The sequence below is a fragment of the Muscardinus avellanarius genome, assembly GCF_963383645.1.
Source record: "Muscardinus avellanarius genome assembly, chromosome: 4".
In the NCBI taxonomy this organism is placed as follows: domain Eukaryota; kingdom Metazoa; phylum Chordata; class Mammalia; order Rodentia; family Gliridae; genus Muscardinus; species Muscardinus avellanarius.
In genome coordinates, this window is record NC_137789.1 from 134,739,377 (window position 1) to 134,752,745 (window position 13,369).

At 41.5% G+C, this 13,369-nt stretch overlaps 1 protein-coding gene across 1 annotated transcript in view; it reads right to left on the reverse strand.

Moving 5' to 3' along the window:
• Positions 1–13,369, reverse strand: part of ARMH3 (armadillo like helical domain containing 3) — a gene marked incomplete at its 3' end in the record, with an annotated part of 257,318 nt that overhangs the window by 194,392 nt on the left and 49,557 nt on the right. The window contains exon 15 of the mRNA XM_080693692.1: positions 10,860–10,961. Coding sequence (XP_080549818.1) covers positions 10,860–10,961 — 102 coding nt within the window. The remainder of the gene's footprint in view (positions 1–10,859; positions 10,962–13,369) is intronic.

A 13,369-nucleotide genomic window follows, 5' to 3' on the forward strand; every position in this document is an offset into this window, starting at 1 on the left:
GTTTGTCCACAGGTGTGTGTGTGTGTGTGTGTGTGTGTGTGTGTGTGTGTGTGTTACTAGAGATTGAACCCCGGAATATTCTACTACTGAGCTACATCCTTAGCCCTATTTTTTTTAATGCCTTTATTTTTCTTTTGGGTATCTTGGAAATTGAACACAGGACCATCCTACCTCCAAGCTATACCCAATCCTTTTTATTTCTTGTGAGTTGTTTGTTTTGCAGAACTGGGGACCAAACCCAAAGGTATTCTACCTCCAAGCTCTACTCCCAGCCCTATTTTTTTTATTCTTTATTTTGAAATAGGGTCTCACTAAGTTGCACAAGGCCTCACTAAGTAGCTGAGGCTGGCTAAAAACCTGCAATTCTCCTGTCTTAGCCTCCCAAGTACTGGAATTACAAGCATGTGCCACTGCGCCCAGCTTACTTCTTGTTTTTGAAACAGCATCTCGGTAGGTTGCTGAGAGTCTAAATTGCTGAGACTGTCCTTGAACTGGCAGTCCTACTGTCTCAGCCTCAAACATAATGGGATTACAGAAAAGTGTCACCGTGCCGCCCCCCCCCCCATAACCTTAAAACAAGTTCTTGCTAAATTGGTGAGACTGGCCTTGAACCTGTGAGTCCCTGTTTCAACTTCCCAAGTACTGGGATTACTGGCAAGGACCACCACACCTGGCATCGCAGACCATATATACCTTTTTTCTTTTTTTTCTTTTTTTTTTTTTTTTTGTGGTGGTACTGGGGTTCCTGGAAGCCCTTCTACTTCCGGCTACACTCCCACGGGCTACACTCCCAGACCTATTTTTTACTTTTTTTATGTGGAAACAGGGTCTCTTAAGCCAGCGAGGCTGGCCCTGAACCAGCGCGATCCTCCTGTCTCAGCCTCCCAAGCGCGGGGATTACAAGCATGTGCCACCACGCCCGGCTTCTTTTTTCTGTTTTTGCAGAGGGCCTAAGTAGCTGAGGCTGGCTATGAACCTGCAATTCTCCTATCTCAGCCTATCAAATACTGGGATTACCAGCATGTGCCTCCACAGACCATAATTTAAGAACTCAATCTGTGGGCTAGGGATATAGCTGAGTTGTGGTAGAATGCTTGCTTAGCATATGTGAGGCCCTGTATAAGATCAGGGCCTCCCAAGTACTGGGATTACTGTAAAAAAAGAACAAAAAAACAACACTCAAGCCTTATCTATTGAACAATTAGTTGCTAAAATAGGGTGTGTGTGTGTGTGTGTGTGTGTGTGTGTGTGTGAGTGTGTGTGTTACTAGGGATTGAAACCAGGGCCATTCTAACTCTAAATTATACCCACAGCCCTTTTCATTTTTAGTGTTTTTTGTTTTTTGTTTTTTGTTGTTTTTTTTTTTTTTTTGGTGGTACTGGGGGTAGAACCCAGGGGCTTTCTATCCCCAGGCTATACTCCCAGACCTATTTTTATATTTTATTTGGAAAAAGGGTCTTACTAAGTTGCTGAGAGCCTCACTAAGTAGCTGAAGCTGGCTTCAAACCTTTGTGATCCTCCTGTCTCTGCCTCCCAAGCACGGGGATTACAAGCATGCGCCACCATGCCCAGCTCATTTTTAGTTTTTTGAAACAGGGTCTCACTAGGCTGCTCAGAGCCTGGCTAAGTTGCTACAGCTATCCTCGAACCTGAGATCTTTCTGTCTCAGCCTCCCATGTCCTGGGGTACAGGTGTGTACCACCATGCCTGGTATAAAATAGGATTTGTGTGTGTGTATGTGTGTGGGGGGAGGGGGGCGTACTGAGGATGGAACCCAGGGGCATTCTACCTCCAAGCTATACACCCAGCCCTATTTTTTTATTCTTTATTTTGAAACAGGGTCTCACTGAGTTGCAAAGGGACTAAGTAGTAGCTGAGGCTGTCCACAAACCACAATCCTCCTGTCTCAGCCTCCCAAATGCTAGGATTACAAGCATGCACCACCACGCCTGGCTAAAATAGAATTTAAAGATTCAAGATTCTGCTGGGCACGATGGTGCAGCAAATAGTGAGACTCTCATCAACCTACCAATAGCCTGTTTCAAAATGAAAATAAAATAGGGCTTGGGGGATAGCTTGGGGGTTCAATCCAGAGTACCAAAAAAAGAAGATTCAAGATTCTTATAAAGAAACCTTTAAAGGAAGATCATATGACACTGTGTTAAGAATGAATAACTTCAGGCAACTTAACTGAAAACACTTTCTATCCTGTTGGGAGATGGTAGTACCTAAAATTGAACCTAGGGTGTTCTACCTCTGAGATGTACTTGAAATTGAACCTAGGGTGTTCTACCTCTGAGATGTACTTGAAATTGAACCTAGGGTTTTCTACCTCTGAGATACATCTCCAACTCTTTTTTGTTTTGAAACAGTTTCACTAAGTTGCTGAGGGTCTTCCTAAATTGCTGAAGAGGGCTTCAAACCTGTAATCCTCCTGCCTAAGCCTCCCAAGTCCTGAGAATTAGAGGTGTGTGCCACCACATCTGCAGCTAAAAATGCTTTTTTTTTGGGGGGGGGCAGGACTGGCAATTAAACCCAGGGATATTCTAACTCTGAGCTATATCCCCAGCCCTATTTTTAATTCTTTATTTTAAAACAGGGTCCAAAGAGCCTAAGTAACTGAACTGGCCACAAATCTGTGATCTTCCTGTCTCGGCCTCCCAGGTACTAGGATTATAAGAATGTGCCACCACATCCTTTTTTTTTTTTTTTTTTTTTCAGTACTGGGGTGGGAACCAAGGGGCATTCTTCATTTGAGCTACATTCCCAGCCCTATTTTTTATTCTTTTTTTTTTTTTTTTTGGTGGTACTGGGGATGGAACCCAGAGGCTTTTCTACCTCCAGACTATACTCCCAGACCTATTTTATATTTTATTTGGAAACTGGGACTCACTAAGTTGCCAAGAGCCTCACTAAGTAGCTGAGGCTGGCTTCAAACCTATGTTATTCTCCTGTCTCAGCCTCCCAAGCGCTGAGATTACAAGCGTGTACCACCGTACTCGGCTCTATTTTTTATTCTTTATTTTGAAACAACCCTACTTTTAAATTCTTTATTTTGAAACAGGGTCTCACTAAATTGCAGAGGACCTCACTAAGTAGCTAAGGCTAGCTGTGAACCCAGATCCTTCTGTCTCAGCCTCCCAAGTACTGGGATTACAAACATGTGTCACCATGCCTGGCCCCACTTTTACTTACCTTTTTTTTTTTTTTCCCCAGTATTAGGGATGAATCTCAGGGGTAGTCTACCTACAAGCTATACTCCCAGCCCTATTTTTTAGTCTTTATTTTTCGAAACAGGCTCTCATTGAGTTGCAAAGGTCCTTGCAAAGGTCCTCACTAAGTATCTGAGGCTGTCCATGAATCATGATCCTCCTGTCTCAGCCTCCCAAATGCTGGGATTACAAGTGTGCATCACCAGGCTGGGCTATCATTTTTACTTTCTAAATTAACCATTGTTTGAATTTTTTTGTTTGTTTGTTTGTTTGGGGGTTTTTTTGTGTGTGTGCTACTGGGGATTGAACCCAGGAGTGTTCTACCTCTAAGCTACACCCCCAGCCCTTTTTTTTCTTTAATTTTAAAATACGGTTTCTCTAATTTGCTTAGAGCCTTGTTAAATTGCTAATGCTGGTCTCAAACCTGAATCCTCCTTGTTTCAGCCTCCCAAGTACTGGGTTTACAGGCTTGTGCTACCATGTTCAACTGTTAGAATGTTTTAATATTTAACAAGTAATATTTCAATTACCTTTGCAATTAGAAAAATATTTCTAAATGGGAGAAGCCCATTGAATCAACCTGTAGGTATCAAATAAAATGCTAATAAAAATGTTCATTAAAATGATAGGTGTAAGCCAGGCTTGGTGGAGCACACTTGTAATCCCAGCATTCAGGAGGCTGAGACCAGAGGATCACGGTTTGCAGACAGCCTCAGCTACTTAGTGAGGCCCTCCAAAATTTTGTGAAACGATGTTTCAAAATAAAGAATAAACCAGGCTGGTGGCACAAGCTTGTAATCCCAGCATTTGGAAGGCTGAGACCGGAGGATAGTGGTTCACAGACAGCCTTAGCTACTTAGTGAGGCCCTCTACAACTCAGTGAGACCTGGTTTAAAAATAAAATAAAAAATAGGGCAGGGGGTGTAGCTCGGAGATTAAAGGCCCCTAGGTTCCATCCCCAGACCCACAAAAGAAAGAAAGAAAGAAGGAAAGAAGGAAAGAAAGAAAGAAAGAAAGAAAGAAAGAAAGAATTAAAAATAGGGCAGGGGGTGTAGCTCAGGGGTCAAATGCCTCTGGGTTCCATCCCCAGACCCCGGGGGAAAAAAAAATGATAGGTGTGGCCAGGGCGTGGTGACACAAGCTTGTAATCCCAGCACTTGGGAGGCTGAGACAGGAGGATCACACAGGTTCGAAGCCACCCTCAGCTACTTAGTGAGGCTCTCAGCAACTAACCAAATAAAATATAAAATAAGTCTAGGAGTATAACCTGAAGGTAGAAAGCCCCTGGGTTCCACCCCCAGTACCACCACAAAATAAAAAATAAAAAAATAATAATAATAATAGTTTTGGACAGGTGTGGTGGCACAAGCTTGTAATCCCAGCATTCGGGAGGCTGAGACCAGAGGATTGCAGTTCATGAACAGCCACAACTACTTAGTGAGGCCCTTGGCAACTTAGTGAGACCCTGTTTCAAATTAAGAATAAAAAATAGGACATGGGGTATAGCTCAAAGGTTGAATGTCCATGGGTTCCATTCCCAGACCCACAAAAAAAAAATAAAATAAAAAAAGACAGGTGTGAGGTTGGGCATGGTGGTGGTACACCTTGTAATCCCAGCATTTAGAAGACTGAGGTTCAAGACCAGCCTTACCAATTCAGCAATCTAGTGAGACCCTATTTCAACTAAAAAATAAAATAGGGTTGAGTGGGAGACAGCTCAGAGAGGTAGAATGCTACTAAATTCAATCCCTAGTAAAAATAAATTAAATATCTACATACAATACATACATACATACATACATACATACATACATACTAGGTGTGAGTTGGGCACAATGGTACATGTTTGTAATCCCAGTATGTGGGAGGATGAGACCGGAGGATTGTAGGTGCAAGGCCAGCCTCAGCAACTTAGGGAGACCCCTCAGCAACTTAGTGAAACCCTTCTTTCAAAATAAAAAGTGTTGGGCATGGTGGTACATGCTTGTAATCGCAGTACTTGGGAGGCTGAGACAAGAGGATCACAGGCTTGAGGACAGCCTCAGCAAGTAATGTGACTCACATCAACCAGCGAGACCTTGTTTCAAAATAAAATAGAATAGGGCCAAGGGGTATAGCTTGGAGGCAGAATATCCCTGGGTTCATTCCTTTGTATTACAAAAAAATTAAAATGGGCTGGAGTATAGCTCAGAGGTAGAATGCCTCTCAGTTTAAAAAAAAAAAAAAAAAAAAACTAGTCGTGGTAGACATGGTGGCATGAGTCTATAATCCCACCTACTCAGGACTCTGAGGGGAAGATTACAGTTTTGAGGCCAGCCTGGGCAACTTAGGGGAAACTGCTTCAAAATAAAATGAGACAGGGGTGTAGCTCAGTGGTATAGTGCTTGCCTAGCAAGTGCAAGGCCCTGGCTTCAATTCTCACTTCTGAAAATAAAGTAAATAAAATAAATTGCTAGGTGTGGTTAAAAAACAATTATAAAAAGAATTTTTGGAACAATTAGACAAAACTAAAAATAGACCGAATATGATATGGTAATGAAAAATTGTTGACTTCTTAGATATCATAATTGAATCATACATGACTCGCAAAGTATCTTCAATTTTAGAAGATACAAACCAAACCACTTAGGTATAAAGTTAAAATAATGTCTGCAATTTAAAGTGATTCAGCCTAAATAATAACATAGGACACACAGAAAGGAATTTAAAGGCAAAGAAAATATGGCAATATGTTAATAGCACAGGAGTAACCACTGCATGATCTTTTCTATTTACAGATATTAACACCCCCCCTTTTTTTGTGGGTGTGGGGATGGAACTCAGGAGCATTCAACCTCCGAGCTACATCCCCTGCCCTATTTTTCTTATTCTTTAGTTTTGAAACCAAGTCTCACTGAGTTGCAAAGGGCCTCACTAAGTAGTTGAGGCTGTCCACAAACCACGATCCTCCGGTCTCAGCCTCCTGAAAGCTGGGATTACAAGCGTCTGCCACTGCGCCCGGCTCCCCCTTTTTTTTGTGTGTGTAGGGGTTATTGGAGCACTCTACCACTGAACTACACTCCTAGCCCTTTTCATTTATTTTTATTTTATTTTGAAACAGGGTCACACTGAGTTGCTGAAGTTGGCCTCCCAATTACTGCCTAAGCCTCCCAACTACTGAGATTGCAGGCATGCACTGCCATGCCCACCTCTAAATTTTTTTTTTTTTTTTAAACTGGAAGCCTTGCATGGTGGCACATACCTATAATCCCAGTACTTGGGAGGCTGGGACAGGAAGATTGCAGGTTCAAGGCCAGCATACAATAATTAGTAAGACTATTAAAAAAAAATAGGGGGCTGAGAGTATAGCTCAGAGGTAGTATACCCTTGAGTTCAATCCCCAGTACCACATAAAAAGCCTGAAAAGAAAAATGCTAGCAGAGATAGCACAGTGTCACCATAAAATAAAAAGTTTCTTCCCTAGATTTTATATGTGTGTGTGTGTGTGTGTGTGTGTACATACATATATATGTATATAAAAATGTATATAAAGAGAAAAAGAGTGAGTGAGTGAGTGAGTGAGTGTGTGTGTGTGTGTGTGTGTGTGTGTGTGTGTGTTAGTAGGGATTGAACTCAGGGGCATGCTACCTCCAAGCTACACCCCTAGCTCTATTTTTTTATCTTGTTTTTGGAATAGGATCGTGCTAGGTTGACAAGAGTCTCACTACTTTCTGAGGCTGTCCTTAAACCTGTGATCATCCTGTCTCAGCCTTCCAAGTACTGGGGGATTACAAGCTACCATACCCAGCTTCCTAAAGATATTTAAACTACCTTCACCAGGCATGGTGGTGCATGCTTATAATCCAGTATGTGGAAAGCTGAACCAGGAAAATTGCAGGTTTAAAACCAGCCTCAGCAACTTAGGATCTCAGCCTAAGGATCTTAGCCAAACCTTGTTTCCAAATAAAAAATAAGATAGGTCTGGGGGTATAGCCTGGATACAGAATGACCCTGGGTTCCATACCCATTACCAAAAACAAAAACAAAAAACTACCTATATGAAGTACCTAGTCAAATTCACATAGACAAAAAAAGAAAAAAAAGAATGGTGATTGCCAGGATTGAAGGGAAAAGAAAAATGCAAACAGGGTCTCACTAAGTTGCCACGGTTGGCTTTGAACCTGTAATCCTCCTCTCTCATCACCCAAGTACTGGGATAACAAAAATGCATCCCACACCCAGCCAACATGGATGTTCTTAATGCCACTAAACTGTAAACTTAAAAATGGTTATAATTAGCTGGGCATGATGGTTCATGCTCGTAATCCCAGTACTTGGAAAGCTGAGACAGAAGGATTTTGGCTCATGGCCAGCCTCAGCTACTTCATGAGGCCCTCCGCAATTTGGTGAGACCTTTTTTTCAAAATAAAGGTTAGATGCTGAGACAGGAGGATCACAGGTTCACGGCCAGCCTCAGCTACTTAGTGAAACCCTCTACAACTTAGTGAGATCTTGTTTCAAAATAAAGAATAAAAAATAGAGCCAGGTGTGGTAGTACACACTTGTAATCCCAGCGCTTGGGAGACTGAGACATGAGGACTGCACAGGTTCGAAGCCAGCCTCAGCTATTTAGTGAGGCTCTCAGCAACTTAGTAAGACCCTGATTCCAAATAAAGTATAAAATAGGTCTGAGAGTATAGCCCAGAAGTAGAAAAGCCCCTGGGTTCCACCCTCAGTACCACACACAAAAATTAATTAATTAATTTTTTAAAAATAGGGCTTGGGGTGTAGCTTGGAAGTAGAATACCCCTAGGTTCAATCCCCAGTACTGCAATAAATAAATATATGATAAAATAAATAATAGGGCTGGAGTGTATCTCAGAGCTAGAACACCCCTGGGTCCAATCCCCACTACTGAAAAAAATGGTTACAATTAGTTGAATACAGAGGTGCATACCCATAATCCCAACACTTGGGTGCTGAGACAGAAGAATCGCAGGGTAAGCCTCAGTAACTCAGCCAGACCTTCAGCAACTTAGTAAGATCCTATTTCAGAATAAAAGAAAAAGGGCTAAAGATATAGCTCAGAAACAGAATGCCCCTGGGTTCCATCCCTGGTACAAAAATAGAAGTTACATTGGTAAGCCAGGCACGATGACACACATTTATAGTCCCAGAATTCAAGAGGCTGAGGTGGGAAGATCCCCTGCACCCAGGAATTTGAGACTAGCCTGGCAGTATACACCCTGTAATCCCAGTACTTTGGAAACTGAATCAGGAGGACTGCAGGCTCAAGGCCAGCTGCAACAGTTTAGCAAGACCCTGTTTCTAAATAAAAGCCAGGCATGCAGGGCATCATGACATACACTTTGAATTCCAGTATTTGGGAAGTTTAGACAGGAGGATCACAGGTTCACAGCCAGCCTCAACTACTTTGTGAGGCCCTCCACAACTTAGGGAGACCCTATTCCAAGATAAAGAATAAAAAATAGGGCTGGGGGGTATAATTCAGAGGTAGAATGCCCTGGGTTCAATCCTCAATATTGCAAAATGAATGAATGAATGAATGAATGAATGAATGAATGAATGCCAGGCATGGTTGTGCATACCTGTAATCCCAGTACTTGGGTGGGTGAGATAGGAGGATAGCAGGTTTGCAGCCAGCCTCAGCAACTTAGTAAGGCCCTCCACAACTTAGTGAGACCCCTGTTTCAAAATAAAATAGGGCTGGGGGTATAGCTCAGAGGTAGAATGTCCCTGGGTTCAATCTCTAGCACCAATAAATAAATAAATTAATTAATTAATATAAAATAAAAAGACCCATTATCAGCTGGGCGTGGTGGAGCACACTTGTAATCCCAGAATTTGGGAGTCTGAGACCGGAGGAGCGCGGTTCGTGGACAGCCTCAGCTTCTTAGTGAGGCCCTCCCTGTTTCAAAATAAAGAATAAAAAAATAGGGCAGGGGATGTAGCTTGGAGGTCAAATACCCCTGGGTTCCAGCCCCAGACCCCCCCACAAAAAAAAACCCAGTATCATCAAAAAACATAAATAAAATAGCCGAGTGTGGTAGCACACACCTATAATCCCAGTACTTGGGAAGCTGAGGATTATAGGTTCAAGGCAATCACTTTTCCAGCAATAAGGACCATCACCCTACACAGGAAGCCCCAATGGCTCATGTCAAAGCCTCAAAAATTTAGCAAGACTTTCAACAATTTAGCAAGATTCTGCTTCAAATTTTTAAAATTTAGGGTAGGCGTGGTGGAGCACACTTATACTCCCAGTACTTGGAAGTTCGCGGCCAGCCTCAGCAACTTAGTGAGGCCTTCCACAACTTAGTGAGACCCTGTTTCCTAGGAGGCAGAATGCCCCTGGATTCAATCCCCACTACTGCAAAAAAAAAAAAAACCGAAATTCAAAAATTTAGCCAGGCATGGTGGCACATGCCTGTAATGTCAATTCTTGGGAGGCTGAGACATGAAGATTGTACGTTCATGGCCAGCCTCAGCAACTTTGTGAGACCCTGTTTCAAAATAAAAATAAAAACACTGGGGGTGGGGGTGTAGCTTGGAGGTAGAATGCATCTGGGTTCAAGCTCCAGTTCCAAAATAAGTAAGTAAGTAGGTAAGTAACAGAGATAACTCTCTTGTAGAGTGCCCCTGGGTTTAATCCCTAATACCACACAACAAAAAAAGTTATAATGGTAAATTTTTTTTCTGTGTGTGTAGGTCTGGGGATTGGAACCCAGGAGCATTCGACCTCCGAGCTACATCCCCTGCCCTATTTTTTATTCTTTATTTTGAAACCGGGTCTCAGTGAGTTGCAGAGGGCCTCACTAAGTCTCTGAGGCTGTCCACAAACTGCGATCCTCTGGTCCCAGCCTCCCGAATGCTGGGATCACAAGCGTGCGCCACCACGCCCAGCTATAATGGTAAATTTTATATATATATACACACAGAGAAATAAAAATGGTAAGCAATCATATAAATCTAGTATTGAGAAAAGACTGGCATATATATTAGATAGAATTTGTTAAGTCTCTAATCACTTCCCACTTCTAGACCAACTAGTCCACTACCATACCACCAGTTAAAAGGCCATAAAAAACACGTAAATAGAAGGAATGAAAAATCAGGCAGAAAAGAACTCAAACTTTTCCAACAATCCTCTCCCACTTCCACTCTACATTTCTAGAATGTGTTGACACATCTATTTTAAGTGTTAAGGAATACAGTCCCTCTGAATCTCACCTCTTCCTACTGTACTCCACACAACAGTCCTCTAATTCTCACTACAAGCTGATGCTTTCAGTTCTTGTCCTCAAAAGGGAATTCCCTGAAGCATTCTAATCCCCCCCAACTTCCCACACAGAAGAGTCTGCATCTACTTACCAAGATTTGCTAAAAGGACTTGCTAGTTTTTATAGAGACCATTTTTTTTCTGTTCTATTTTTTAACATTCCCCTCCAGCTTCATATTTTCCCCAATACTATCTAATTACCATCTAGCAGTGAGAAATCACTGTTTTCCAGCAATAAGGACCATCACCCTACACAGGAAGCCCCAGCAGCTCATGTCAAAGGCTTAAAATACTAACACTGCTATATAGTTTTTACATGATTGCCATACCGGTCCTACTTCCTTCATCCCCAAAGTAGCACACCTTACCTTTGGTGTCCTGCATGACAATTGAGCTATACTTTAAGAAGGTTATCAGTAGATTACTGGTCTGTACATCTGCATCCAATGGGAGTTCCACAGAACTTATAACTGGAATAGAACAGACAAAATGCAATTAGACCATAACATATTCCATCTAACACTTCTACCCACATAGCCAATTTGCCAGCAGGCAAGAAAATGACTAAATAAGCTTTTCCCACAACAGAGGGAGGACCAAGTACTTACCATAAAACTTTTCCCTACTCTTGCTAGGCCTCTAGGGCCTTTCCTACTCCCTAAATTAAGCCCAATGACCTTATCTCCCATCTCGGATCAGTTTCCAGGAACAGGGCTTTTCTTCCAACATCCTGAGAAGGTTATGCTGATTCCACTCCCAGCCCAAGTATCCCAGAAGGGCTCAGGACTGTGATTTCTATCTAACAAAAAGATCTTTATTGAATATAAATGAGCTTTGCCTTGATAAATCTCTTACTGAAAATAAATGAAGATTCCTTCCTAATAAGGAGAAATCTTACTCAATTTTGAGAGCAAGCCTTTATCCTGGAAATACTTAAAAAGTGAAGGAAAAAAGTAGGGCAGAACTACATTCATATGACCTTAATCCCTTGCCCCTTGAAAAGGAACCTGAAAAGGAGTATCAGACTGAAAACAGGTAGACATTATTGATTGGGACAGCCTGGTAACTCTGAGTTCTATAAATCCAGATGTTGTTTCCAAGAGAACAATCGCCACTCTCTGTTCTCTGAGTCACAGCTCCAAAGAACAATGAGGGAACAGATAAGGACTGACCCACACAGAATGCAGTTTTTTCCCTGGCCCCTGGAGTATTGGGGATTGAACCAGAGGCATTCTACCTGAGTTACACCTCCAGCCCTATTTTTTTTTTATTTTGAAACAGGGTCTCACTAAGATGCAGAAGGCATCACTAAGTAGCTGAGGTTGGCCATGAACCTGCGATCCTACTGTCTCAGCCTCTTAAGTACTGGGAGTAGAGACGTGCACCACTACGCCCGGCTCAGAATGCAGTCTTAATGAAGACACCCCAAGATTCTAGGACTTCAAATTAGAATTAGTCATCTTGTTGGGTGCTTTTACATTGTCTAAGGCATAATATATAAAAAGGAGCCTCATAATGACCCAGACAAGCTGGAGAATCTACAGATTTATGCTGTATTTTCAGCCTTGGACATTAAGCTGAGTTTGGAATATTACTCATAATATGTACTAGTAGCCATAAGAGATCCCTCTGGAGTTATAACAATGTATACAGAGAACGTTTATTAACAACAGGAAACATTTGCATATTATACCATAATACACAGCAAGCACTGCAAAAAGCCTTATGAGAAGAAATCATATGCCCATCCCTTGGCTGTTTAACGACAGTTAAGCCCTCAAGAACTAGTAAAAGACAAATATATTTTTATGTTGAAATACCAAAAGATATTAATTCATGTTACAGGTTAATGACCTGAGACTGTCATTTCAAACCACAACGTATTTTGAAACTCAGATCCCATAACAATTTTGTCCACACAAAGAGTCATCTAAATGGTAAGTGGAGCTTTTTTCCCGCTCACATACACAGCAATAACTAGAAAACTATCTTATATAACATGTAGGAATATAGAAGTATATGTATTTTTAGTTTACCAGAAAGTCCTCTCATGCCAAGGCGGAGTTGTCAAATGTCAAGTCTGAGCTGAGAACAAATGTTTCAGCTAAACTGCTGGCTTTTAAAAATAATGGCTCCAGTGACACACCTTTAAATATAACTGGGCTACTGAGCAGCACTATAATTAACAAACCAAAAATTTAAAGAATAAGGTTATAATACTTAGGACCCCTACAGAAGGAAAATGAGTTAGGAGAATTAAAAAAGAACAAATAGAAGAGAGACAGAATAAAATCTCCTCCCTAAAGAAGTGTCATTCCTTGATCTTTGGCTTAACAATTCTTCCCAGCAGCTTTTGTCAAGAGATAGTCATTTGAAAGTGGGCTGACTTGATCTTCCCACTAGAAAAAATAAAAGCTTGCTGGTTGTAGGTAAGTAAGCACAAATCCTGCCATTGCATAATCAAGTGTGTGGGTGGAAGTGTTCACAATGAACAGTTTGAAAGGCAGTTCTCTGAAGCATCCAAACCCCAACATCACATGGAACTGCAGTATATATATATATATATATATATATATGGCTTTTGATATCCATGGTAACCAGGCAGGCTTTATCCTTAAAGAAAAAGTACATTATTTTCATTGGTTTATTCAGTGACCTGAATAAACAGAGAAGTAGGCAAACCTCACTACTTGCTCTTTCTCATTAAGATATTTTGAAATTTGACTTTCAATTCTAAACAGATCCCATTTGCTACCACACACCTGAATACTAATGGCAACTCACTGCCACACTTCTGTACTGCTTATATGGCCTTAAAACTATACTACCACAAATTCTATAGGAAAACTTAAGAGGCTGGGGATAGCCTAGGGATGTA